The sequence below is a fragment of the Ailuropoda melanoleuca genome, chromosome 5, assembly GCF_002007445.2.
Source record: "Ailuropoda melanoleuca isolate Jingjing chromosome 5, ASM200744v2, whole genome shotgun sequence".
Lineage (NCBI taxonomy): Eukaryota > Metazoa > Chordata > Mammalia > Carnivora > Ursidae > Ailuropoda > Ailuropoda melanoleuca.
Genome location: NC_048222.1, coordinates 2657172 through 2681018, shown reverse-complemented (window position 1 = coordinate 2681018; position 23847 = coordinate 2657172). Strand labels below are relative to the sequence as shown.

The following is a 23847-nucleotide window of genomic DNA, read 5'->3' as shown; positions in this document are numbered from 1 at the left end:
CATGGACGTTGTTCTGGTGTGAGTTTCTTTGTCTGTCCACGAGGGTGGAAATGCACCATCATCGTGAGGATTAAATGAGGTCACGGTGGAGGGGCCACACGATGGTCACCTGGCTCTTCCTTGTGGTTTCACATTCTCTTTCCATCGGGTCTTGCCTTTTTTTGCCCATGATGACAACTTTGAATACAGTGGAGAGAAGAAAGCTGAGCTCCAGAAAATAAAACTGAAATTGAGGGACGGCAGTCTAACTTGTCTCATTACTGTCAAAGGCTTTCTTTATTACCATAGTAACTAAAGCCTGCAATTATGGTTCATTGTCAAATTTACTTTCCGGGTAAACAAAAGGAGGCAGTAACAGAAAGTTGGCTGGAAGAAATGCTAGAATCGGGTTCTTTCTGAGCTCTTCCATCCTCATATTGTATTCTGAAGGCAGAAATAATCAAAGCAGATTTACAGCATTCGAAATGAGAGGTTACAAAATGTGGGTGGGGTTTAAGGGGCTAGTAGCATAGAAGCTGGTCCCCCGGGGAAGGGATCGGGGAGTGCTCATTATTGGTGTTTTCTCCCAGATTTCCCCTCATGCACAAGGCCTCCTAGGTGGAGCTCTCATGCCTAGCATGGTGTCACGGATAAAACCCTAGGCCTGGAAAGAAGAGCCCTCCATTCAGTCCCTGGCTCTATCACCAGCAAGCCTACCCTCTTGAGCAAAGCACTGCGCCTTTCTGATTAATTCGTCTTTTATAGAGTGAAAAAGAGTAAATTATGCCTAAGTGGCTTCCAGTTCTAAATCCCAGGGTTCTGACTCAGCCAGGAGGTCATGATGGCTGCCCCCACAGACCGTCACTAAATATGGATAAGGCCGCTCACTCCACCTCTCCCTGGAGCCCTCCGCCTGTAATTACTCCCATTGCACCAGGAAACCTTCGAATGGAAACATTTGTTTACAAATAGCTACATATAGGTGTGAACAGCACGGTTGCCTCTGCTATAGACTGCCAGCAGCCCACATTGGTCTTTGTGGGAAGCCAAGAGCCTGCACACCCAGTATTCAACATTTCCAGATCGATGGTAGGGCTCCCCGGCTTACAGTCTGTTTTGTATGCTGTGCTCCATGGTGCCAGTGGCCCAAAATCACATTTGGTTTAAGTAAAGTACGCTGGTCTGCAGATCATAGTGATCATAGTTGGATGAGGCCAAGGGAAATCCGCACGGCTGCAAAAGAGATGCACTGTCTCTTCGTTTCAGTTGGCTGGCTCTTCTGAGACCAAACAAAAGCAATTCTGCTCAAACAAAGCCAAGGTAAAAACCGAGGTCATGGAAATAGCAGCCATTTTCTTTGCATGTTAGTTGGCATTAAACCACCCTTAAGTCGGACTGAAAGACTTTTTTCCATTAGATAACGCACGTACAGATGACCGCTATTATTAAGATGGTTGCTTTTTTTTTTTTTAATTTGTTCTTCATGATTAGAACCTTACTTGGGGAGTGTGTTGTTAGTTTACTCTTCTAGTAGGAGCCCTCTCACACCCACAAGAATCGCACCGCGAATGTTGCTTAGTGTTTACAAGGCTGCCGACTGCGGGATCCCAGTGCACTAGGGGTCCCCACTTATCACTGCGTGGCTCAAAACGTCATTCTTCCTGAGTGTCATGCGGCAGCAAAGGGCACATGGGCTTGGGGTGGGAGAGAGGAGGCGTCTCCAGGGCGAGTGTGCAGTCTGGGAGCAGGTGCCAGGGGCGGGATCCCAGGCCAGGGCGTGGATTCAGAGTTCCGTGCTGTTTGCTGCACACAAGATGGCTCGCCTTGCCCTCCTGCATCTCACCAGCTGCTTCGCAGCAGGGAGATAATACAGGGACACAGTTTTCCACCAGTTGCTTCACTGGGAGCAGAGAGCTGGTGGACGAGGGCTGTGTGTGAGAACGGATCTCGAGGGCCTGCCGAAGTCAAGGTGCTGAGCCAGGCGGGAACCCCAGGCAAAGCAGCTTTTCTAAAGACAGTGGCCGCTCCAGGGCCTCCTTGTGGAAAGAGGCGCAGAGCCTGAACGGACTGTTTTTGTGGGTGCTCCTGCCCTTGCTTTGCGAGCAGATGTTTTGGTTGCATTTTCTAGTTTTCCTCTCTGGGTCTGGGCCTGGCTGTCACACGTAGTCACCGTGGGGCTCCAGGGACGTCCAGATCCATTGGGAACTAAAACTCGAGTAGCAGGCGGATGCTGGACTTCCCTCCTAGCCTTTCTCTCGGTCCAGCTTTCCGCTCCCAGTTTGAAAATCTGGATTTGAAGACAACAAAACCAGATGCCTTCCAGTCGCGTGGCCGTTAGAAGACAACACAGGCTGCCGCGGGTTCCTGGGGTCCTGCACGTGTGTGCACTGGGGAAAGCAGACCTGTCGTCTAGGGGCCCTCAGATAGGCTGTGAGTTTCGAATTCTCTAAGACATGCTGGCAGCTGTCTCTGGATTTTAAACAGGGTGCTGAGTAAGGTAGTTGGATGTTATTTTTAAATAAACATTACTTTCTCCTTTTTCTAGGAACTATACATTGAGATTTATGCCGATCCCTATGTATGATGCTTCTCAAGCCCTAAAAACAAACCCTGAGAAAACAGAAGAGGCTCTGCAAAAGGTACCAGAGAACCAGGAGCTTCATCCTCATGAGCTCACGTTTGAATTGAGTTTTGTTAGTAATAATTCTGAACATATGAACAGGACTTTGTATTTTCCAAAGCCTTTCTCACATGAGCTTGTATTTTTGTGATCACAACTGGCATAATGTGTGACTGGGGAGGAATAACATAAGAAGGACGAAAACTGGGGGCATCTGGGTGGCTCAGTCAGTTAAGTGTCTGCCTTCAGCTCAAGTCATGATCTCAGGGTCCCGGAATCGAGCCCGGTGTGGGCCTCCCTGCTCAGCAGGGGATCTGCTTCTTCCTCTCTCTCTGCCTCTCCTCCGATCGTTTTCTCTCATTCTCTCTGTCAAATAAATAAAAAATGTTAAAAAAAGGAAGAAGAGAACTTGTCATGAAAGTTAAGTAGAATAACATTCTTACGCTATCAGCATGCCAGCACTTCTGCCCAGAGAGCTTCTGGTTCACCCTTCAGAGAGTGTGTGCAAGGGAGTGTCAGCTAGCATGACCTTTAACCTCAGCAGCTAAAACCTTTTCTTTTCTTTCTTTCTTTCTTTTTTTTTTTTTTTTTAAAGATTTAGTCATTTGAGAGAGAGAGAACAAGAGGGAGGTCAAAGGGAGAGGGAGAGAGAGACTCTCAAGCAGACTCCCCACTGAGCAGGGAGCCTGACATGGAGCTCGATCCCAGGCCCCTGAGATCATGACCTGAGCTGAAATTGAGTTGGATGCTTAACCGACCGAACCACCCAGGTGCCCCACTTCCCTTCTTCTCTTATCAAGAAATGTAGGATATGGATGAGATCTCCTTTTACCATCTTTATTTATGGATGTGTCTAATTCCACACCCATTCCCACCTCCTTTCTGGCAACCCCAGAGGATGACGGGGCTCTCCCCCTTCAAAGTCGCCCCATCCATGGTGCCCGTGACTGCACCGTCTCTGCCTGGGCTGAAAACTTGCCCGGAGAGGCATTCTCTTGCCCTGCCACATCTCCATCCTTCTCTTTCTATGGTTATGGTTACCTTTCTCGATTTTTAGATAGGCTCAAGGATTTCCCATCTGAAGAAGCCTGCTCCATCTTTATTATGGGGGTAACTGGGGCAACTTTGAGATCTTTCCTCCCTCTTTGTTCTCCCATCTGGTGGGGCCAGCCAGCCTCCCACGCTTGACTTTTCTTTCCCACGTCTTCCATAGCCATGCCATCATCAAGCTACAGATAGTACAGCATAAACCTCTTCTTTAGCTCTGTTCCGCTCTCTTCCTCTCATGGTGGCCTTTCTTTAAGCCTCATCATTGCTCAGCGGGATTGTTGTTTGTTTTCTTTGTTGCAGTCAAAAAGAGTCATCTTCTTTCACAGCAGATTTGAACACAATAACATGTTCAGCCCACCTCTCCCCATTCCATCCCTGCCCCCCAATGGCCTTAAGAGCAGAACCTCCTTTCCTTGAATTGGCATAAAATTCTACCCCAGATCCGCCCTCATCCACTGCCACATTCATCTCTTACCAACCCTACTTCTTTGCTTTGCTCTGCTTCAGGGAACTTGTTAGAGATGTGAATTCTTGGGTCTCAGAAATGGGGTGGAACTCAGCCAATCTGTGTTTTTACAAGCTCTCCTGGTGGCTGCAAATTTGGGACTCACTGCTCTGGTCTAGAGGACACTCGTGGTTTCCCCACTACCTACCATGTGTGTTGTCGAGGCTGGAGGCAAGTGTCAGCTCATGTGGAAGACTTCCCAGAACCTCTTTCCTCCCCTGTGTAGGGACTCTTCTCAGAATTTCCTGTGTTTGTCTCTGTCACTGGCCTTGTGACATCGTTTAAGTTACCTGAGTCCATATATTTTTTTCTCTCAGTGAGCGCGAGCTCCTTGAATGCAGAGCCTATGTATTTTTCATCTTTTTAGATGTTCAGCAGCTGGCACACTGCCTGGCGTGCCTGCTTGGATGCTCCTTAGACTTCGTTGAGTAAAAGGGAATAAGGTAGGGGTGAGGAGGTGATGTGGCAATGGAAATCATCCAAGATTTGTGTTCAGAAGATCTGACTAGGGGCGTCTGGGTGGCTCAGTTGGTTAAGTGTCTGCCTTCGGCTCAGGTCACGATCCCGGGATTCTGGGGTTGAGCCCCGCATTGGGCTCCCTGCTCAGCAGAGAGCATGCTTCTCCCTTTCCCTCTGCTGCTCTCCCTGCTTGTGCTCTCGTCTCTGTGTCAAATAAATTTAAAAAAAAAAATCTTCAAAAAAAAGAAAAGATCTGACTAAATCAAACTCTTTTCAACTTTGTCATTTCCATAAGTTACTTAGTTCTTCTGAACTTTGGTTTCTTCATCTGTATAAAACATACATCTAGACAGGAACTGTGTTTAGCTGACATGTAACATACAGTTCGTACTGGGTGCCTGACACTATTATAAATGCTTTACATAAATTAACACTGGTAATCTGTAAAATAAACCCATGAGATAAGTTTGTTATATCCCTGTTCTGCACATGACAAAACTGAAGGACAGGACAACCAGGTAAATTGCCTGTGGTGCCTGGGGACCAAACCCATTAGTATATGTGAGAAACAGTTTATAAACCACAAAGCAACGTAAAAATGTCAGACATCTTTATATTTTCCCACAGTATATTATCAACTTGTAACAAAAGACAGATCCTAGGGACACCAGGTTTCTGGTTTAGACTTGACCGGTCAAGGGTTTGGTACTGATCACTCCCATCTTCACAACAAGAAAAAGCTGAGCAGACAGAAAATTGGTGACTCTTCTCAGATCCATCAGAGAACTGAGACAAAAGCAAAACAAGACTGTCACCCTGGAAACTGGACAGACGGGAATTCAGAGAATCACAGTGAATCTAAGCCAAGGTCGGCTTACCAGGGCCAGTAGCTAATGGGGTCAGTAACTCAGAGGAATGTTTAACCAGTAACTGAGGAATTGTTGGAGGCTTACTGTGGACTAGTTTAAGAGTTAAAAACTCCTAGGGGCCCAGTCTTAGTGAGGTCCTGACCCCTTCATGGGCTTCACCTCTAAGAGCCCCACCAAGTTATCACAGGAAAGATTGGAGGAAAATCCTCTTGTGTTTCTGGTAGGGGGAAGGGAACAAGTCACCATTCTGAAATACACCTGGAGCATTCTGTTGTCTATAACAGAGGCTCGTACTCAAGAGAAACTGCTCTACCGGAGCCTTATCTGACTTAGCAGAAGACAGACAATCCCAGCCTTCCTGTTTCACAGAGGGAAGGAAAAAAAAAGGCCAAGAAATACTTTGGCAGGTCACAGCCCAGGGACTCAGGCCCACTAAATAAAACCTAAATTTAATCATTAGGTTATAGAATTATTCCCCTCCCTAACACCTTACTACCACATCAAGTGTAATAACAGCAGATTACAAATGAGCAAAGCTGTAAGACACTCTATTTAAGAAGGGGTTTCTAGGGAAATCCCAAAGCAACCAGGGGGATAAGGACAAGGACATGGGAAGAAATTAAAGTCTTTTTAATTTCAAAGCATTCAGCATAATCCAGCTTCTAGCCAGATTAACATAAAATTGCACATCACAAGCCTGATTACCTCAGTTCCTATTACCAGATACATCATATCCAGTTTTCAACAACAACAACAAAATGAATAAAAAATTTAAAACATGCTAAAAGGCAAGGAAAAAAATACCTCATTATGAAGAGACAAAGCAAACATCAGAGCCAGACTCAGATATGACACAGATTTTGGAATTAACAGAGAATTTAAAATAACTGATTAGTATTTGAAGGCTCTAATGGAAAAAGTAAAAAACATGCAAGAACAGATGCTTAATGTAAGCAGAGAGAAACTCTAAGAAAAAAATCGAAAGGAAATACTAGAGATCAGAAACACTGTAACGGAAATGAAAAATGCCTTTTATGAGCTCATCAGTGGACTGGACACAGCTAAGGAAAGAATCATTGAGCCTGAAGATACGTCAGTAGAAACTTCCCATTGAAAAGCAAAGAGAAAAAAAGGAATGAAGGACAAAACCAGAGCAGAATATCCCCAAACTGTGGGACAGTTACAAAAGATAGAGCATCCATACAGTGGGAATGCCAGAGGGAGAAGAAAGACAAGGGAACAGAAGAAAGAGTTGAAATAATAATGACTGAGAATTTTCCAAATTTAGTGATAGACACCAAACCACAGTTTAAGGGATCGCAGAGAACACCAAGTAGGATAAATACCAAAAAAATCTGCATGTAGGCATATCATATTTAAACTGCAGAAAACCAGAGATAAAGAGAAAATCTTCAAAGAAGCCAGGGGGTTGGTGGGGGGGGGGACCACGTTACATACTGAGAAATAAGGATAAGAATTATAATAGACTTTGGGTCAGAAATCATACAAGCAAGAAGAAAGTAGAGTGAAATATTTAAAGTGTCAAAAGAAAAAAATCCAGCAGCCTAGAATTCTGTATCTAGCAAAATCTTTCTTCAGAAGTAAAGGAGAGGGAGTCTGGGTGGCTCAGTCAGTTGAGCATCCGACTCTTGATTTTTGCTCAGGTCATGATCTCAGGGTGGTGAGATTGAGCCCTGTGTCAGGCTCTGTGCTCAGCATGGAGTCTGCTTGGGACTCTCCCTCTCCCTCTGCCTCCCCACCACCACTCTCTCTCTCAAATAAATAAACAAATCTTAAAAAAAAGGTAAAGGAGAAATCAAAACATGCAAAGATAGCATGTTACAAGGGGGAAGAAGGAGAAATTGATGATAGCATCTTACAAGGAACCTGCACCACTTGCAAGATAGTACAGCCTTTTGTGAGAGTGGACTTGTTGTATATTGCAAACACTAGGGTAACCACTAAAAAAATTTTAAAAGAAGGGTAGTTAATATACTAAGGAAGGAGAGAAAAGTGTAATCGTATACAATACTTAGAGAAAGCAGAAAAAGAGGGGAAAATAAAAGAAGAAACAGAAGAAATGCCTTATCTGCAAATATGTTGATTGTAAAATTTCTATTTTTTAAATGAAAAATTGGTGACTTTAAAGCTGATATTTATCATTTTTTTTCTATAATACTATACTCTTACATATTAAAGATTTCATTTTAACAGAACTCTGTTCCCTGGAAGAAATACGTTCTTTAATTTTACTCTACTAAAGAACAACATTGTGATTCTGTAACTCAATCTTTAGAATTTTTTTTTTTTTAATATAAGATTCCTACATTGAAATACAGGTCTTTTTGCCTTTTATGCTGCTGCTGTTTTCAGCAGTGAGAGTGAAGGTGTCGATAGGCTCTAGATGGCCTTCCAGGTCACTGCTGTCCAGGGGGACTGGCAAACATGGTAATGACACTTTGCCCTTTCCCTCCCAGTTGGCCTCAGTCAGGCCCTCCATCCTCAGCCTGTAGGAGGTAGGGTCTGTGTCCTTGGTCCGGAATGGTGCAGGGAAGGAAGGCTTATCCTGCTAATCCAAGATGTGAATACTTTCAGTGGTGATGTGCCCGTGGTTGGTATTAAAGGCACTGAAACATTGTTATTCTTCCTTCTCTTTGCACTGACTTTTAGAAATGAGCTTTGAATATATATTTTTTTTCCTAAAAAAATCTCCCTCCAGTCTTAGTCTGTACAGACCATTGGTGCCCCTGGGGAAGGTCTGCAAATCCATGGGCCAGCCTTGGGTGGATGGCCTGTACCTGAGCTGAGTCTCTTGTAGAAGCCGCTCTCGCAACTGACCCCCAGACAGTGCTTAATGAGACCAAATGTAAAAGGACAAGTAACAAAGCAGAAGTACCCAAAGCTGGGTGTCAGTGTGTGCATGTTATATTTCAGGGAAGAATCTTTTATTTTTTTGGCAAAAACATTTTCCATTGATGGTAATGTCAACTTGGAAAGAGGTGACTTTTTGGGAAGCAGCAAGAGAAAATTAATGTAGTAAAATGTCATGGTCTTAATGTGTCACTTGAATGATGTTTCATTTCAGGGATCTCTTCATTTTTATAATTCCTTCATTTATGTTTAGTAGAAAGGTACATTTTGTTCTGCTTTATGGTTTCCAGGGATGATAGTAATTAGAGTCTGTATTATAGTTGTTTCTAATTGGTATTAAGTAATAGTCATTTTAGCGTATGGAAAATTAAAATGAAAATGTAATAATACCGAGAGCCTCACAGTTATTCGAAGTTCTTAACCAGGGAACTGCAGTGACAAATTAAAAGCCAAACGGTTAAGTGGTATTAATAAAAACAAACGAAAAAAGCAACTGAAAAAAAAACCCAGATGGTGCAATTACTGATCCCAAATCAATTCTTGCAGACATCTTCATACGCATCCATCAGTCCTAGCAGTTAACCCTGCAGTTCTTGTTCAATGTATACCCATTGCATATTCTTCTTAAACAGTTCATTTCAGTCTGGTTATCATTTGTATGTTTGAATTTTTAATAGAAGATAGCGTATAAAAATACAAACTGTCAGGTAACTTCAAGTGTTCTTATTTTCTGTGGAAATCCGTTTTCTTATCTTCTCTGCTTTTGCTAAAGTCAGTCCAGTTTTTGAGAAAATATGGAAAACCTCATGAATTAATGAAACTAGTGTATGTCCTTGAGTTGTACCAGCCTGTTGTCTTCAAATTTTGTACCTATTTTCTCCTTTTTTTTTGGTCCCTTAAAATAGAGTTTTCTCAGTGCCGGTAGATTCTGCTGTCTCAAGGCTGAGAGTTTCAGAGGGTGCCATCCATACACCTTGGGATATTTATTTAGCTTTGCAACCGTTGAGTGGTTAAAGACTCATGAGGGAAAGATTGTGACCCTGTGCAAGAAAGCAGGGAGTCCCAGCATGGGGTTTCCAGCCACGTGGGCACTTAAACCCTTGTTTATCTTTGTCACCTACCGAGTCACATAAAATTACTCCCATGACTTGCGGGTTACATCTCTAACTCGCACACCAAGAGTGCATTACAGTGACAGCCGGCTTACCGTCTCCTATGTCGTATGGGGTCAAGGCCCGGGCAGGAGTGTGAATCAGAGCTCTGGTTTCAAGTTCAGCACCTGGCTGTTTCACTTACCACTTCACCCTCTGCTGAGTCGAAATGTGTTCTTGAGACATCCATGTGCTTGCTTTTCAGATCGAAAACTATCTGCTCCGGAATCACGAGACCCGAAAATATCTGCAAGAGCAGGCCTACCGCCTACAGCAGGGCATTGTCACCAGCACGACGCAGCAGGTAGGAGCACGCCGCTCTCTCTGGCTTGCTCGCAAGGGCCACTTTTCAGAGCAGGGGACGCAGGATCTCTGTCCTCTGAATCATCCCCAATGGGACAGTAAGAACTGGTTTCTGAAGAGGATGACAAAGGGAACTAGAATTTAGGGGAAGTTGCAGGGTGAGGAAAATGTAGACTGATTCGAATGCTAAAAATGTGCTTTTAATTGCTGATGATTTTATGCCTGTTAAGATTGTCAGTAAAGCATATTTTAGATTTCCGTGCAGATAGTAGGAACCGGTCATCGGTCATCGGATGAGAGAATCTGCGGGTGAGCAGATTTGCTACTTCGGGGATACTGTGCTTCCCTCTCTCCTCCTCACACTCCTGTGAGTTTGAAACAAATCCCCAGATTCCTCAAAATAATAAGAATTTGTTGAATATTGGGGGTACTTGGGGGGCTCAGTTGGTTAAGTGTACGATTTTTTATTTCAGCTCAGGTCATGATCTTAGGGGTGTGAGATCGAGCCCCGCCTCAGCTCCTCACTGAGCCTGGAAACTGCTTGAGTCTTCCTCTCCTTGTGCCCCTCCCTGCTTGCGTTCTCTCTCTAAAAATAAAAAAATTAAAATAAAAAAAAGAAGAACTTGTTGAATATTAACACTTAAGTGCTAAAGGGACACTAAAGTGTTTTTCTTTTTTACTTAATTTCTCTTCTCTCTACACAATGTTAGAGAAAAAAGGAATTATGATGATAAAAGAAATGTGGAATATTTTCCTCCGAAAGTATCAACCCAAACCAAGGATCATAAGATATTTGAGGAAATATATGTCAAAGAAAGAGCAAGATAAACCAAAAACCTGACCTCAGATAATTCAGAGCACAGCCAAGGACTTTGAAAAATTTGTAACTAGTAAGTTCCGTGGGACATAGGGCATGTTATAGCCGTAAAATCGGAACAGGCTATTGAGCAACAAGAGACATGCTCAGCAACTGCTGACATGGTCACTGTAAGATAGAGTTAATTAAGCTGATAGGGCACAAATTAAGCTGTTTCTCTGGGAGAAAAAGTAAAGGAAATCTTTATAACATGCAGTAAAAGGATGAAAAACTATGAAAGAAAAGTAAGTCAAAATGGTGAATAGATTGAAAATGACCAACAGCCTTCCTTTTTTTTTTAATTTTTTAAAGATTTTTATTTATTTATTTGACAGAGGTAGAGACAGCCAGCAAGAGAGGGAACACAAGCCAGGGGGAGTGGGAGAGGAAGAAGCAGGCTCATAGTAGAGGAGCCTGATGTGGGGCTCGATCCCATAACGCCGGGATCACAACCTGAGCTGAAGGCAGACGCTTAACGACTGCGCCACCCAGGTGCCACGACCAACAGCCTTCTGATAGGAACTTCAGAATTTAAAAGGAGAAAAAAGAGTGGAAAACCATTTCACATAAATTGTGGGGTTGCCGCGACGCACCGGAATTGATCCAAATGAATGGGCAGAAAAGCCACACCTAGACATGTCCCACTCAGAACACCTACAAGAAAGAAAAAAAAAATCTTTGAGTGCCAGAGGGAAGTAAAGGGCTATCTTACAGGGGGACTAGAATCATTTCTTAGTGTCCATCCCAATTACTGGAAGCAAGTGAGGTGATGTCATCAATGATAGTTCAGAGGGGAATTTATTTGGGACCACGGATTCTTCACCTCGCCACTTTGTCAAACGGAGATGAGGACAGAATTAAAATGGGTCCAGGCAGGGACTCAGAAATTTGACCCCCAATATTCCATGTGCACAAAAAGTTCTTTGAGGAAATTCTCCAGCATAACAGTGAAAAATAAGAGAGTACACAATATGAGGTGTGAATAAGAAACCATAGCAGAAGTGAAATCCTGGAAGTCACAAAAGCTGAAGGAAAGCTTTTAAAAATTGCCATTTCGGCCAGTCTGCTGGGAGCTGCAGGGTTACAAGACACAGGATTACGCTTCTTTCTGGGGGATCCTGTAGTCATAATTCTGGAACTGCATTTTAGTGGGTTTAAAATTTTAATATCAACTCAGACAGGATGGGAAAACCTCATTATTGTTCCGCTAAAATATGTGAATGTTAGAAATCTTAATGTAAAAGTATTGATACTAGCTAAAATTAGAAATTGAAGAGGGAGAAGGTCAGGTGGGAGTGTTAAGTATGCTGAATTTTTAGTTTTTATTTTCTGGAATCAACCTCTTTTCTATCATTCATTCTTAAATAAAAAATACAAATATAGTTAACTATACTGGAATTAAAATAATAACTTAGAAAAATACAAATGTAAGTCTACTATTTATATTTCAAATGGAAACCACCAGAAGAATTTAAAAAGCAGTGGGTTTCCAAAAGTGTTTATCTCAGCAGGGTGACTGGTAGGCAGAGTTTGTCAGTTGAGACCCGTTTTTTTTTTAATTGTTTGGACAGTTTTCTTACCTTGTGCAAATGTCATTTTAATTTTTTGCCATTGCTTTTTCTTAAAAGAGAGTGAAAGAAAAACGTCCATAATAAAAGCATCACTTAATATATTCCAAGTAGGTAAAATTATCTGGAAGACTGCACTGGTTTGCATAGAGGTTTGTGAAAAGGTCTTCACCAGAATGTGCGGGAGGGTTGTACCAGGAGGTGTGACTTAGCTCAGTTTTATTCTCCTGTATTTCACAGTGTTCTTTGAAATGTTTACGGTAAACATGTGTTCTTTGTAAAAGAAAAAGGAAAGCGATGTATCTTGAGAAAAAGCAAACCAGTAGTTATGAACATTGGTGAGGTAGCAGGGAGTTTTGAGAAAGAAAACAATATTTTGCCCTTACCAAGGCCTTAAAAATCTATTTTTTTTCCCCTGCAAGGGACTAATATTAGCTTAGTACTTTATGTTTTACTGTTATTTCCTGGTTTTAGTGGTGAACATTAAAAGCAACGAGAGTGCTAAAATCTTACATTGAACCTTTGCTTTGGGCTCCTTTACGAGCTGCCGTAACGCAGGCTTTTCTTAATACAACATCCTTCCAGCTTCCCCCTCACTCACAGGGGAGTTTGCCCATCCAAACAGATTACTGCAGCAGCCTTTAATGCTCATCCTTAAAAGTAAGTTTCGTCTTCTCAACCTAGAGGAGATGGTACACGGGAGGCGTAGTGCGGGTGTTTAATTCTGCGTGGGTGACATCAGTCTGAATTATTTGAGTCATTATGTAGTACGTGTATTGCCACCTTTTCTCTTTGGGGATTTCTTAGGACATTATCATTAGCAGTTTTCCAGACTTTAATCGTTTCAGTCACTTTAAGAGAGATTTATCTCCTTCTTATTGAAACTTCTTACCGAAGTTCCCAGAAATCTGAATACAGAAAGAACAGACCTTCTGTGACTAATGTCCCGGCCAGCTGCATGGCCAGTCATCATTCCCAGGTGACACTGAAGGTATTACAATGTTGTAATGAAACGACATCTCATAACTGCTCACATCTTTCTTTGTTTAGGGTAGACCTCTGTAAGACTCTCCCTTTGCTTTCAGTCTATTCTTTTCCATCTTATAAACTCTCTTCGTCAGGAGTCAGCAGACCTTTTCTGTAAAAACACAAATAGTAAATATTTTCGGCTTTGCGGGCTGTAAGGTCTCCAACAACTCAACTCTGCTGTTGGAGAGCCAAAGCCGTCATACTCATTATGGACGTGAATGAGGTGGCGCTTCCAATAAAACTTTATTTATAAAAACAGGCCCAGACACACCCTCACCCGCATGGTCTTGATTTCTTTTTTTCTTTCCCAGTCCTTTTTCCCATGTGTATTTTTTTTACACTGAAGTAATAAAATATATGTACTTTGAAAAAAAAGTAAAAACAGGCCCAGAATTGCCTGTGGTTTGTCAAACTCGCTTTTCTCACTCTTAAAGTTTTCTGACTATTTAAAAAAAGGGAGAAGGCAGTTTTATTGCCTACAGCTATTTATCCAACGCATTCTCTTCCCACCTCTCATGTAGTTTTAATACTTGCTTTCTTGACTTCTTCACTACCCTGTCACTTCGTAACCTTTCCAAATGTGTCCCCATCTGTACTGAAATGGCTCTCTCCATGGTCTCCTGGTCACCGAGTTCTGGGCTTGTTCTCCCTCTTCATCTATTAATGAGAGGAGGCAGGATATGTAGACGACCCAGATCTAAGGAGGGGCTCTGCTTTCTCTGTGGGTGTGAACTGATGTTAGTCACTTAAACCTGTTTCAGCCTTGGTTTCTTCCTTTGTGAAGTGGGGGAGATGACTCTGAAGATGCTGAGGGGATTCACTGAGATAAAGCACGGGAAGTACTTGGCTCGTCACCAGTAAGCTGTTAATGCTTGTTGCTGTTATTAGTCTTACTGTCACAATTATCATCACGATTGACTATCTCATCTTTCCTAAGACTCACTGCTTTATTCATTGACAGTGTGCCATTTTGGATGTCTTTCTGCTGCTGTTGGGTCTTATCTGTCTCCTTTCTACATGACTCTTTACCCTTTTGTCTTCCAAATGCAGTTCTTTTTCTAAGTTTTGTACTTAGTGCTTATTTCCTTTAGCTATTTCATATACTCCAGCCATTTTAATGCTCCAACTGTGGAGGACTCCTGGGTCTATCCCTGTTTTTTTCCAGCAAGTTTTATCTTGTCAACACTAGTTCAGCATTTCTGAGATAAGGGGTCACTAAGATGAAACTTGTCCCCTGGAACTCCTGATTTTACTATTTTTCTCAGCGGCATCATCATTCACTAAGGAGAGAACCTTTGGGGCCATCTTGGATGTCTCCTTTGCCGTCGCCAGCCAGTGGTCGCTGTGCCCACCCATTGACTTTCCAAGTGTCTTTGCAGTTGGTTTTTTTTCCCCCAATTCCCCCAATTCCATTCCTGAGCTCTCTTGCTCAGGTGTTTTTATCAACTCACCCCTACGTCGTCTTTTAGAAGTACCATGGGAACCGGTGTATCCAGCTTCCATGTCTCCTGCTGCCTACAGTGCATGTCCTTTGCATCAGGCAGGGAAGCTGAGTCACCGAGAGTCCTGTGGGGTGAGGATTTTTAGACCCTCATGGTTGTGGGAGGAGCTGGGGTCAGATGCCCCATGCCTCGTACACCCTGTTCCACCTCCTTAGCCTATGCCTGAGTCTCACACTCTCTTGCCGTAGCCAAACTTTCCAGACCCATCTCCCGCAATAAAGTGCCCTGTTCCTTATCAGGAAATAGGATTCGCAGGTGTCTGGATGTGCCATTGCTTATGTTTATTCTTTTGCTTAAAATTCCCTTCTACCTGCTCAACCTGTACGAATCTTTCAGGACCCAGTTGAAAAGCCACCTTCAGCCTCAGCTAGAGGGGATCTCGCCCTTGGCTGGAATCTTGTACCGCTTGGTATCATCCCCGTGTTCACTGAATACACACTCATAAGGGTCTGCCGGGGGGCAGGCACTGTGGTAGGAGGTGAAGCGGAGCTTTGGCAGGACAAACCGTGGGCGCCCTTGCAGATGTTATAGTTGGAGCACTCTCTAGCTTGTGTTAGTGCTCACTGTCAATATTTCTTCCCACTTCCAGGCTTTTAAGTTGCTTGGTGACAAAAGATGTATCTTATTTGAGACTGTATCTTATTAGGTTTTAGGTGTTCAGTCTATTTCTCTTTAATTGGGTAAAGAAATTGACACGGAGAAAGAATTTTCTGCACATATGGTATTTGCTGGAACTGGGAATGGTTAGAACAGGTGGAGAGCAACCAAAGATGGCATTTATTACTAATAACTTCTAAGTTCTGAACTTGGGTTCTATAACCCAGTGTATTTGAAAAAGCCTAAGTGGTCACCAGTAAGTGTGACATGAGTTAATGGTATGATTTAGCTGCCAGAGAAGCCAGATTGACCTATACCACATTGGCGGAAGTATATTTGCTACAGTAAGGAAGGTGCTGGCCTTGTTCAGGTTACTGATCCCCTCCTCCTATGTTACGATCTGTTATATTGAGGAGAGTGTATTTCGTGAGGGTCCGAGATGGAAGAGACAATTCAGAAAAGGGGTGGGGAGGGGTTGGGGACCATAGGACTGTGAGTGTAGTAGAATGGCAAGAGGAACCAGGAACGTGAAGCCTGAAGAAAAACAGATTAGGGAAGAGGAGATAGCCGTGTTCATAAGTGTGCTAGACCGTCCATGGAAGAGAGCCTGCGATTGACTGTTCAGGGTCCTCGGGGGGAAGTCACGGGTCTGTCCCATGGGACATGGGAAGACAGATTCGGACTCAACATAAAGATGACTGTGTCCAAGACTGACAGGACGTTTCCTCGGAAGGACTTGAGCTGCTCAGACGGTGGCAGTTGACAGCTTTTGCGGGCTGTGTGAGAAGAGTGGAATGCTGGGGCTCGAGGCCCCGTGCATCGGCTCAGATGAAGAGTGTGGGTGCTCTGAGGCGTGTGACGGGCCAGCCCAAGGGATGACAGTCTGCCGGCTTCCCATCTCCGTTCTTTCTTCCATCTGTGTGCCTTAGGAACTTCAGTATGAACTGGTAGTCAAAATCCTTGATTTCTTGTTTTCAAAATTTTAAGCTTGTTCTCCGCGTGATCATTCTGTGTCGTCTTCCGTGGGTTAACTTTCCTGGGCCTCGAGCTGTTTGGTTGTAGAGCATCTGGATGTGATCTGTTGGGCTGTTCTGAACCTTAGCAAGCATGTGTTCAGACGAACCGTTGAGACATGGGAGGGTTTATGTCTTATTTGAATGGAAGAACTGAATTTTTATGTTTCTCTTGGATGTAATTTTACAAGTTCTACTTAAAGAACGTGGTGTTGAGTTCATTGGAACTTGTCTCCTCGGTGACCGCCTCATGGCACACATTTCAGGTGTCTCTTTGAGCTCCCGGTTATTAAGGAGGACCAACTTCATCACGCCTCATCGGCATGCCTCTCAAGTGAGTCCCATGTGGCCTCAGACGTCTGTCAGTTCTTGTCTTAGTATGCGGTTTAGTTGTCTCTGGAAATTAAGTATTGCTTCTTTTTTAAATTTTTTAACATTTTTTAAATTGTATTATGTTAGTCACCATACAGTACATCCCTGGTTTTTGATGTAAAGTTCCATGATTCATTAGTTGCACATAATACCCAGTGCACCATGCAATACGTGCCCTCCTTACTACCCATCACCAGTCTATCCCATTCCCCTACCTCCCTCCTCTGAAGCCCTCAGTTTGTTTCTCAGAGTCCATAGTCTCTCATGCTTCATTCCCCCTTCTGATCACCCCCCCTTTCTTTATCCCTTTCTTCCCCTACTGATCTTCCCAGTTCTTATGTTCCACAGATGAGAGAAATCATATGATAATTGTCTTTCTCTGCTTGACTTATTTCACTTAGCATAATATAATAAAAAAAAGAAGTTGTGGTCCATATATACAATGGAATATTACTCAGCTCTCAGAAAAGAACGAGTTCTCAACATTTGCTGCAACATGGACGGCACTGGAGGAGATACTGCTAAGTGAAATAAGTATTGCTTCTTGGGAAAATCTGAGTTCTAGATGGCGCTTTGCTTCAGGAAGCACAGATCAATACAACAGAAGAGTTAGAATTTACATCAGTTAAGATATTTTAAAACATATAGTTAGTTCTCTGCAGGGCATTGTGAAAATGCATCAAGTTAAGATGCTCGCTCCGGACAAGCTTAGATTTTAGTTAGAAGCATTGTTCATAGAACGCTTTCCTGTGGGGAGCTCTGCGTCCTTCCCTTCTATAACCTTAGGACATTTGATCGTAACAGGAGCTGTTCTTACTGTACATTAACATTGACCTTAGTGAGCCTGTGTCCAAGGAATAGCTGCTGTGAGTGGTGTCACTTTACTGGCTTGTCTTCATAATGCACTAGAAAGGGAAATGGGGTAGATGTTGTGAGCCTGATTTTCTGGAAGAGAAGGGCAGGAGGGATGGGGATGCTGCCACTCTGTATTCAGACCGGAAGTCTCCTGAGCACTGTGGCCAAGTTGCTGTCATTGCAGAATTTATTGGGGAAGGATGGCTGACTTTGGCTTCCTATGGTTGTTAGATCAGATAATTCAAAATGGAGCGAATGTGAATTTAAATAAAAATATTACTAGATTTCCACCTCTGCCGAGTGAATGATCAGATGGGATGGGACTCTGGATCTGTGAGGTCTTTGGAAGAATTAATAATTTTTAAGAACATGAAATAGCCTGCAGTTCTGCTTGAAATACTGGAGAAACTTTGTAAACCGCACTGTTTATCTCTTTCTTTAGAATTCTTAGGTTTCTTCATGCTTCTCTCTACAAATGCAAATACAAAAGGACATAATCTTACCCGTCGGGAATATTTTTTGTATAGAGTAGTGATCTACCACTTCCCTCTGGGTTTCATGCTTAAGTCCATGGAGTAACTGAAAATGATTCAGATATAATTTACCTGGGAGAGGGGCTTTCACGGAATAGAAACTAAATGTTATCAACTTTTTCATTGCCTGTGTTAAAATAATAAAACCTCAACTTGCTTTTTTGGGGGGGAGGCTTTTAATTTATGTGGGAAAGTACCTGATATAATTGAATTAGCTTTAAAAATATTAATTTCCAGGCACCTAGGTGGCCCAGTCGGTGAAGCGTCTTGCCTTCAGCTCAGGTCATGGCCCCAGGGTCCTGCTCAGCAGGGAGTCTCCTTCTCCCTTTGCCTCTGCCGCTCCCCCTGCTTGTACTCTCTCTCTCTAATAAATAAATAAAATCTTTAAAAACATTAATTTCCAGGGATGTTGTGATTCTGTAATATTGAGACCAACTGGCTGTGGGTTCCATCTTGTCATGTCAGCCGTGGAGATATTACACTGCTCATTTCTCTGTTTCCTCAGTATCTAGCGCTATGTCTGACACAGAGGGTACTCAATGAAATGAGTTACTATCTAGCGAAATGTCACAGAGTCGCCACGAAATTCTGAACCGTCCAGAAGTACGCATTTTTGTTCTATGTGCTGCATTTCCTAACGCAGGAAAAGGGATGGACGTCCCTGAGATGTTTTACTGGCGTCAGTGTTGCTGAAGGCTGCCAATGTGTACAGATAAATTAATAACTGGCTACAAGCTACCTTCTCAAATGTTCCAGTTAGGAGATGTTTTTGTCCTCACTCATTCCGTGTTTTCTTCTGTCTGAACTTGGCTGTGCTGCCTTGGATGCCTGCCGTCATCATCCTGGCACGGAGCAGATGATTGACAGGATATGTGTGAAAGTACAGGACCACCTCAACTCTTTACGAAATTGTGCGGGAGACGCTGTCCAGGAAGACTTAAAGTCAGCAGAGAGGCTCATGCATGATGCGAAGAACTCTAAAACGGTGCGTTTCACTTCAGGCTACGTGAGACCCTTATATAATAAAAATCTTCTTTAAACTTCAATTCTAGAAACTAGTTCCAACTTTTTTTAGCCTGCTACCCAATGTCCAGGGGACTAACAGTGGCAGAGTGAACGGAGTTCCTCTTTGCCTCCTTTCTGTTCCCCGGGCTAATTACTGGTCATCAAAATACAGAATAAAAATTAGGGGCCCATGTGGTGACATGGGATGTCGTCGGGTCCTGAAGAGCTGAGAGGTAGAGTTGGAGTTTACATGAGAGGCAGATCATTTTAAATTATTCTACTCCTAAGCCGATAGCCTGAAACTCCCCTCTGTCTCCTCTAGAAGGAAGCTTCTTTCAGTTAGAATTTGGCCCCCAAAGTGTGACTTCATGGAGAAGGGACTAACGGGGACCAGAGAACCCGGGCCAGGGCCTGGCTCTGCTCTTGGTCACACAGCTCTTGAGTGTCGCTAGTGGGAGGGTCCTGAGCACCAGACAGATACCTTCATACCCCAGAGAAGAAGACATCAGGGGGCACGGAGGTCATACGCTGGTCCTGAGCCCCCGTTTATTAATCTGTATAAGGAGCCTTTGATCGAGGACAGGTTCTCTCTAATAATATGTCTTACCCTTTCCACCAACTCTGCAATGCCGTCGGTGTTTATTTAGATAGTTACGGAGAGGGTATTTATTTTTATTCCAGTTGTTACCAAACCTGTACCACGTCGGCGGTGCGTCTTGGCCGGGAGCCAGTGGCTTGTTGTCCGGTCCAATTCAAGAGACCCTGGAATCGATGGCTGGAGAAGTGACAAGAGTTGTAGATGAAGAACTGAAGGTTTGTGGAGTTTCTGTGATTCTGTGAAATGAAATCATTATGACAACTACGTGTGAGAGCTTTTCCTACCGCAGCATGTGTCTGTGTGTGCACACATCTACACACGTGCTCTGGTAGGAAAGATCGAACACTGCGTGTGTTCTAGCTTTGTTTATAAGTGTGGGAATAACTTCTTACCTACTGAGACCAAGTAAAACCTAGAAAGTTGGATGGTGAATCTCTAAATGCACTTCACAAGTTGCCGTTGAGAAGGGGACGATGGATTTCTACTTACAAGGCAGGAACAGAAGTCTGCTTTAGGAAGAAATATCTTCTGGCATGACGTTTGGTTTAGAGAATGGCCAGGAGTCCGCGAGCTGCGTTTACAGTGCGCACGAACTCCCGCTAGCTGAATAGGTAACAGTCCTTATAAGAAGCTGGTTGAAAGACAAGGATAGGGATTTAGAGGAAGTTAAAAAGGCACCCAAAGTGGCAGAGACTTGTCCACAGGCTCCCTGGCTGGAAAAAAAAAGTCTCTGAAATGTAACCTAAGACTAGATTTTTCTTTTTTTTTTTTTTTAAAGATTTTATTTATTTATTAGACAGAGATAGAGACAGCCAGCGAGAGAGGGAACACAAGCAGGGGGAGTGGGAGAGGAAGAAGCAGGCTCATAGCGGAGGAGCCTGATGTGGGGCTCGATCCCATAACGCCGGGATCACGCCCTGAGCCGAAGGCAGACGCTTAACCGCTGTGCCACCCAGGCGCCCCAAGACTAGATTTTTCTTAAGGTAACTTCAAAACACAACTTCACAGAGAAGTTGTCCCTTCAGAAGGTTGTTCTCATTTCTAATCTGCCTGTTCAAGGATGCCTTAAAAAAACCTTGTCTAAATTTCTATAATTATTTGGTCTGTTTTCTTCTGAGACTGAAATTGCTTCAGCTCACAGGGATTTGATGTGGGACTCAGTAATAACTTCGCAACATGCTAATTACTCTGCTTGTAAATTAAATTAATGAGGGAGAAAATGTTGTGGATTATGGAATTTAAGCCCCTCTTGTCTTCCTGTGCATGGAACGCAGAGAGACTCTTGCATGTTGTCTTTATTTTGTTTAACATGGGTATTTTGCATCCATTCTGAGTAGAGACGGGGGCAGAAAGAGGATGGGCTGGTTGGTACAGAGTTCTGCCAGATCATTTGTTACCTAATGGCACTTGTTTTATCCTCCAGGAAAGATACAGTATGTAGGAAGGGTACTATCTTTGTTGCTATTTATTTCTCACTTAGAAAATGAAACTTAGTCTGTGAAGCATTAAACAATACTAATGAGTATAAAAGAAGGGAAAGTAAAAAATCACTTGAAATCCCAAGTGATAAATAAAATGATAGCATCATCTTTAATATTTTAGTGAGTTTCCAAACGTTCTGTGTCTATACACACGATGGTACATGTATGTGTTTATACTATGATACTTCTTATACTCGGTCCAACGTCTGAATATGCTTCAAGATAAGTGAATAATCACCACCACTTTAATGGCTACATAGTAGCTCATTATACGGACCAGTGTATTTGGAAACCTCTGCTCACCTGTGTCTCTCCTTTGCTTTCATGCAGAACACTTAGCTTTTGACACTTTGGTCACCAGATGTGTGGGAGTTTCCCATCCAAGCAACTCTCTGGGACACCAGCTGGGTGTCCGACAACTCAGTTCTGACACTCGCCCTGGAGAACGTTCAGACCCCCCAGGTTGAGAGTTCAGTCTCACAAGATGCCCCCCACCCCTACCTCAGATGCCAGTGGCAGGTCTAGGTTGCCACCTGTGATTCTGACTGATGGGCTGTGCGATTAAATCAGAGGTTCCCGAGACACCCTGCTCAGGTGTGATTGATTGACTAAAGCGGCTCACAGACGTCAAGGAAACACATTCACTGCTTTGTGAGAGGATGTGATAAAGGGTGCAGATGAACACCCCAGTGGAGGACGTGTACAGGGCAGGGTCTATGGGGGGGCGTGGAGCTTCCTGTCCTAGAGCCTCCCCCCCACCTCCATGTCTTCACCAGTCTGGAGGCTTCATCATGTCCTCGTCACTGATGGTTAACTCCATCTTCAGCCCTTCTTCCTTCGAAAGACAATGGGGAGTGGGGCTGAAAATTCCGACCTTCTGATCATGGTTTGGTCTTTCAGTGACCTGCCCCCAACCAGGAACCATTCAGAAGCCCACCCAGCGTCACCTTAGAACAAAAGACACTCCTAGCACCCAGGATCTTACGAGGGTTTTAGGAGCCCTAGGTCAGGAATCAGGGTCACAGACAAAATTTTAGAACCAAAGGAGCTTCTAGTGTTTTCTTTCAATTAGGAAATTATACAAGGGTCTCAGAAGCTCTGTGCCAGGAACCAGGGCCAGGGACCAATACATATTTTCTGTTACCTCACAGCCAGCATTACTTATGGTCTCATTTCTGATTAATCCAGTCAAGGTAAATGCCTGTAACTGGCCCATTTCTAGGTCAAATGGTACCGTTCATACTTTGGTCTACATTTGCAGACTGTTTGGTGCAGACAATTGTTTGCACTGCCGCCCCCTCACCAATACTAGCGTATTCATCTGTTCATGTTTGTCAGGATAGAGGATTGGAAAAATCTCATTTGGTCTTTGGGTTTTTTGTTTTAATAGCCAGTATAAGTCAAGTAATTTTATTACCCATTTGTATTTCTTCTTTTCTAAATTGTTTATTTGTATCTATCACCTAATTTTTTTCCTTGAAAGTCTTTGTGAGAACTTCCTTATGTACTGAGAATTGGCTGCCATTGAAATCAGCGTGAAACATCTGGGCTGAAGCCTTTATCTGTTGGTGTAAGACCCTAGGACTCTTCCCTCTCAGTCGTGGAGGCCCATACAGGAAAAGGGGCCAGAAACTCAGAGTAGTTTGGAATGCTGAGCCCCCTACTTGGAGAGCAGCTGTTCTGGAAAATCCCACAGTCCTGTGGTGGACTTTATGGGAATGAGAAATAAACTTTTGTTAATAACAAAACAAAACAAAATCAGGGTGGAACATCGCATCAGGAACATCCCTGTCAGACGGCTTCCAGCTGGTCGACCACACGTGATCCCCTATACCTTTGCTCCATTTCCTTCTCTGTTCACCGAGGGGCTGCAATTGACTTGCCACTCGTTCTTGGGATGGAGTAGAAGGCAGAGGTCTGAAGCAAAAGGCTTTTGAATTTTTCAAAGCCTGCAATAATGTCAGTCTATTTAGGACCAAAAATATTTTTCTGTAAATAGACATTCCCCACATTTTTTGATGCTGGCCTTTCTGACCCCTTGTCAGTATCAGCCATGTTCTCCATCACCGCCTCCTTATTTGCAAGCGTCAGAGCCTGCTTCTCTCTGTTCTCATGTCTCAGAGGTCCCAGGCTCCTCTGTGGCTCATTTTTGTATTCCCCGCTCGCTTGTTTTCTTTACTCTCAGTCCTTTTGAGTTCCAAGTTCCTTTCCCTTTGGGAATGTCTGGCATGAGTCATAGCAAATCTTCAATCACAACTTCTTAATTAAATGTTACTCGTTAATTTCCTTGTAACTGGGTACAATTGACTTCTTTCAGTAGACTATAGGTAGCTCATGTCCTCTGTGCTTCCTTCCAATTTACTGACAAGTGGACATCACTTTACTATTAAAAAAAAAAAGTCCCCATTTGTCTATTTATTTATTTATTTATTTGAGAGAGAGCTAGAGAACAGGGGGAGGAGCAGAGAGAGAGGGACAAGCCGACTCTGAGCTGAGCATGGAGCCTCAGGAGGGGCTTGATCTCACCACCCTGAGATCATGACTTGAGCTGAAATCAAGAGTCAGACATTCAGCCGACTGAGCCATCCAGCTATCCTGCCCATTTGTGTATTTATATTAGCCTTTCAATAT

The 23847-nt window shown here is 43.4% G+C and overlaps 1 protein-coding gene across 1 annotated transcript in view; it reads left to right on the top strand.

Moving 5' to 3' along the window:
- The window catches only part of CARMIL1 (capping protein regulator and myosin 1 linker 1), a 301196-nt gene that overhangs the window by 201696 nt on the left and 75653 nt on the right, over window positions 1-23847 (top strand). The window contains exons 24-27 of the mRNA XM_034660237.1: window positions 2525-2618; window positions 9710-9808; window positions 18989-19117; window positions 19819-19950. Coding sequence (XP_034516128.1) covers window positions 2525-2618; window positions 9710-9808; window positions 18989-19117; window positions 19819-19950 — 454 coding nt within the window. The remainder of the gene's footprint in view (window positions 1-2524; window positions 2619-9709; window positions 9809-18988; window positions 19118-19818; window positions 19951-23847) is intronic.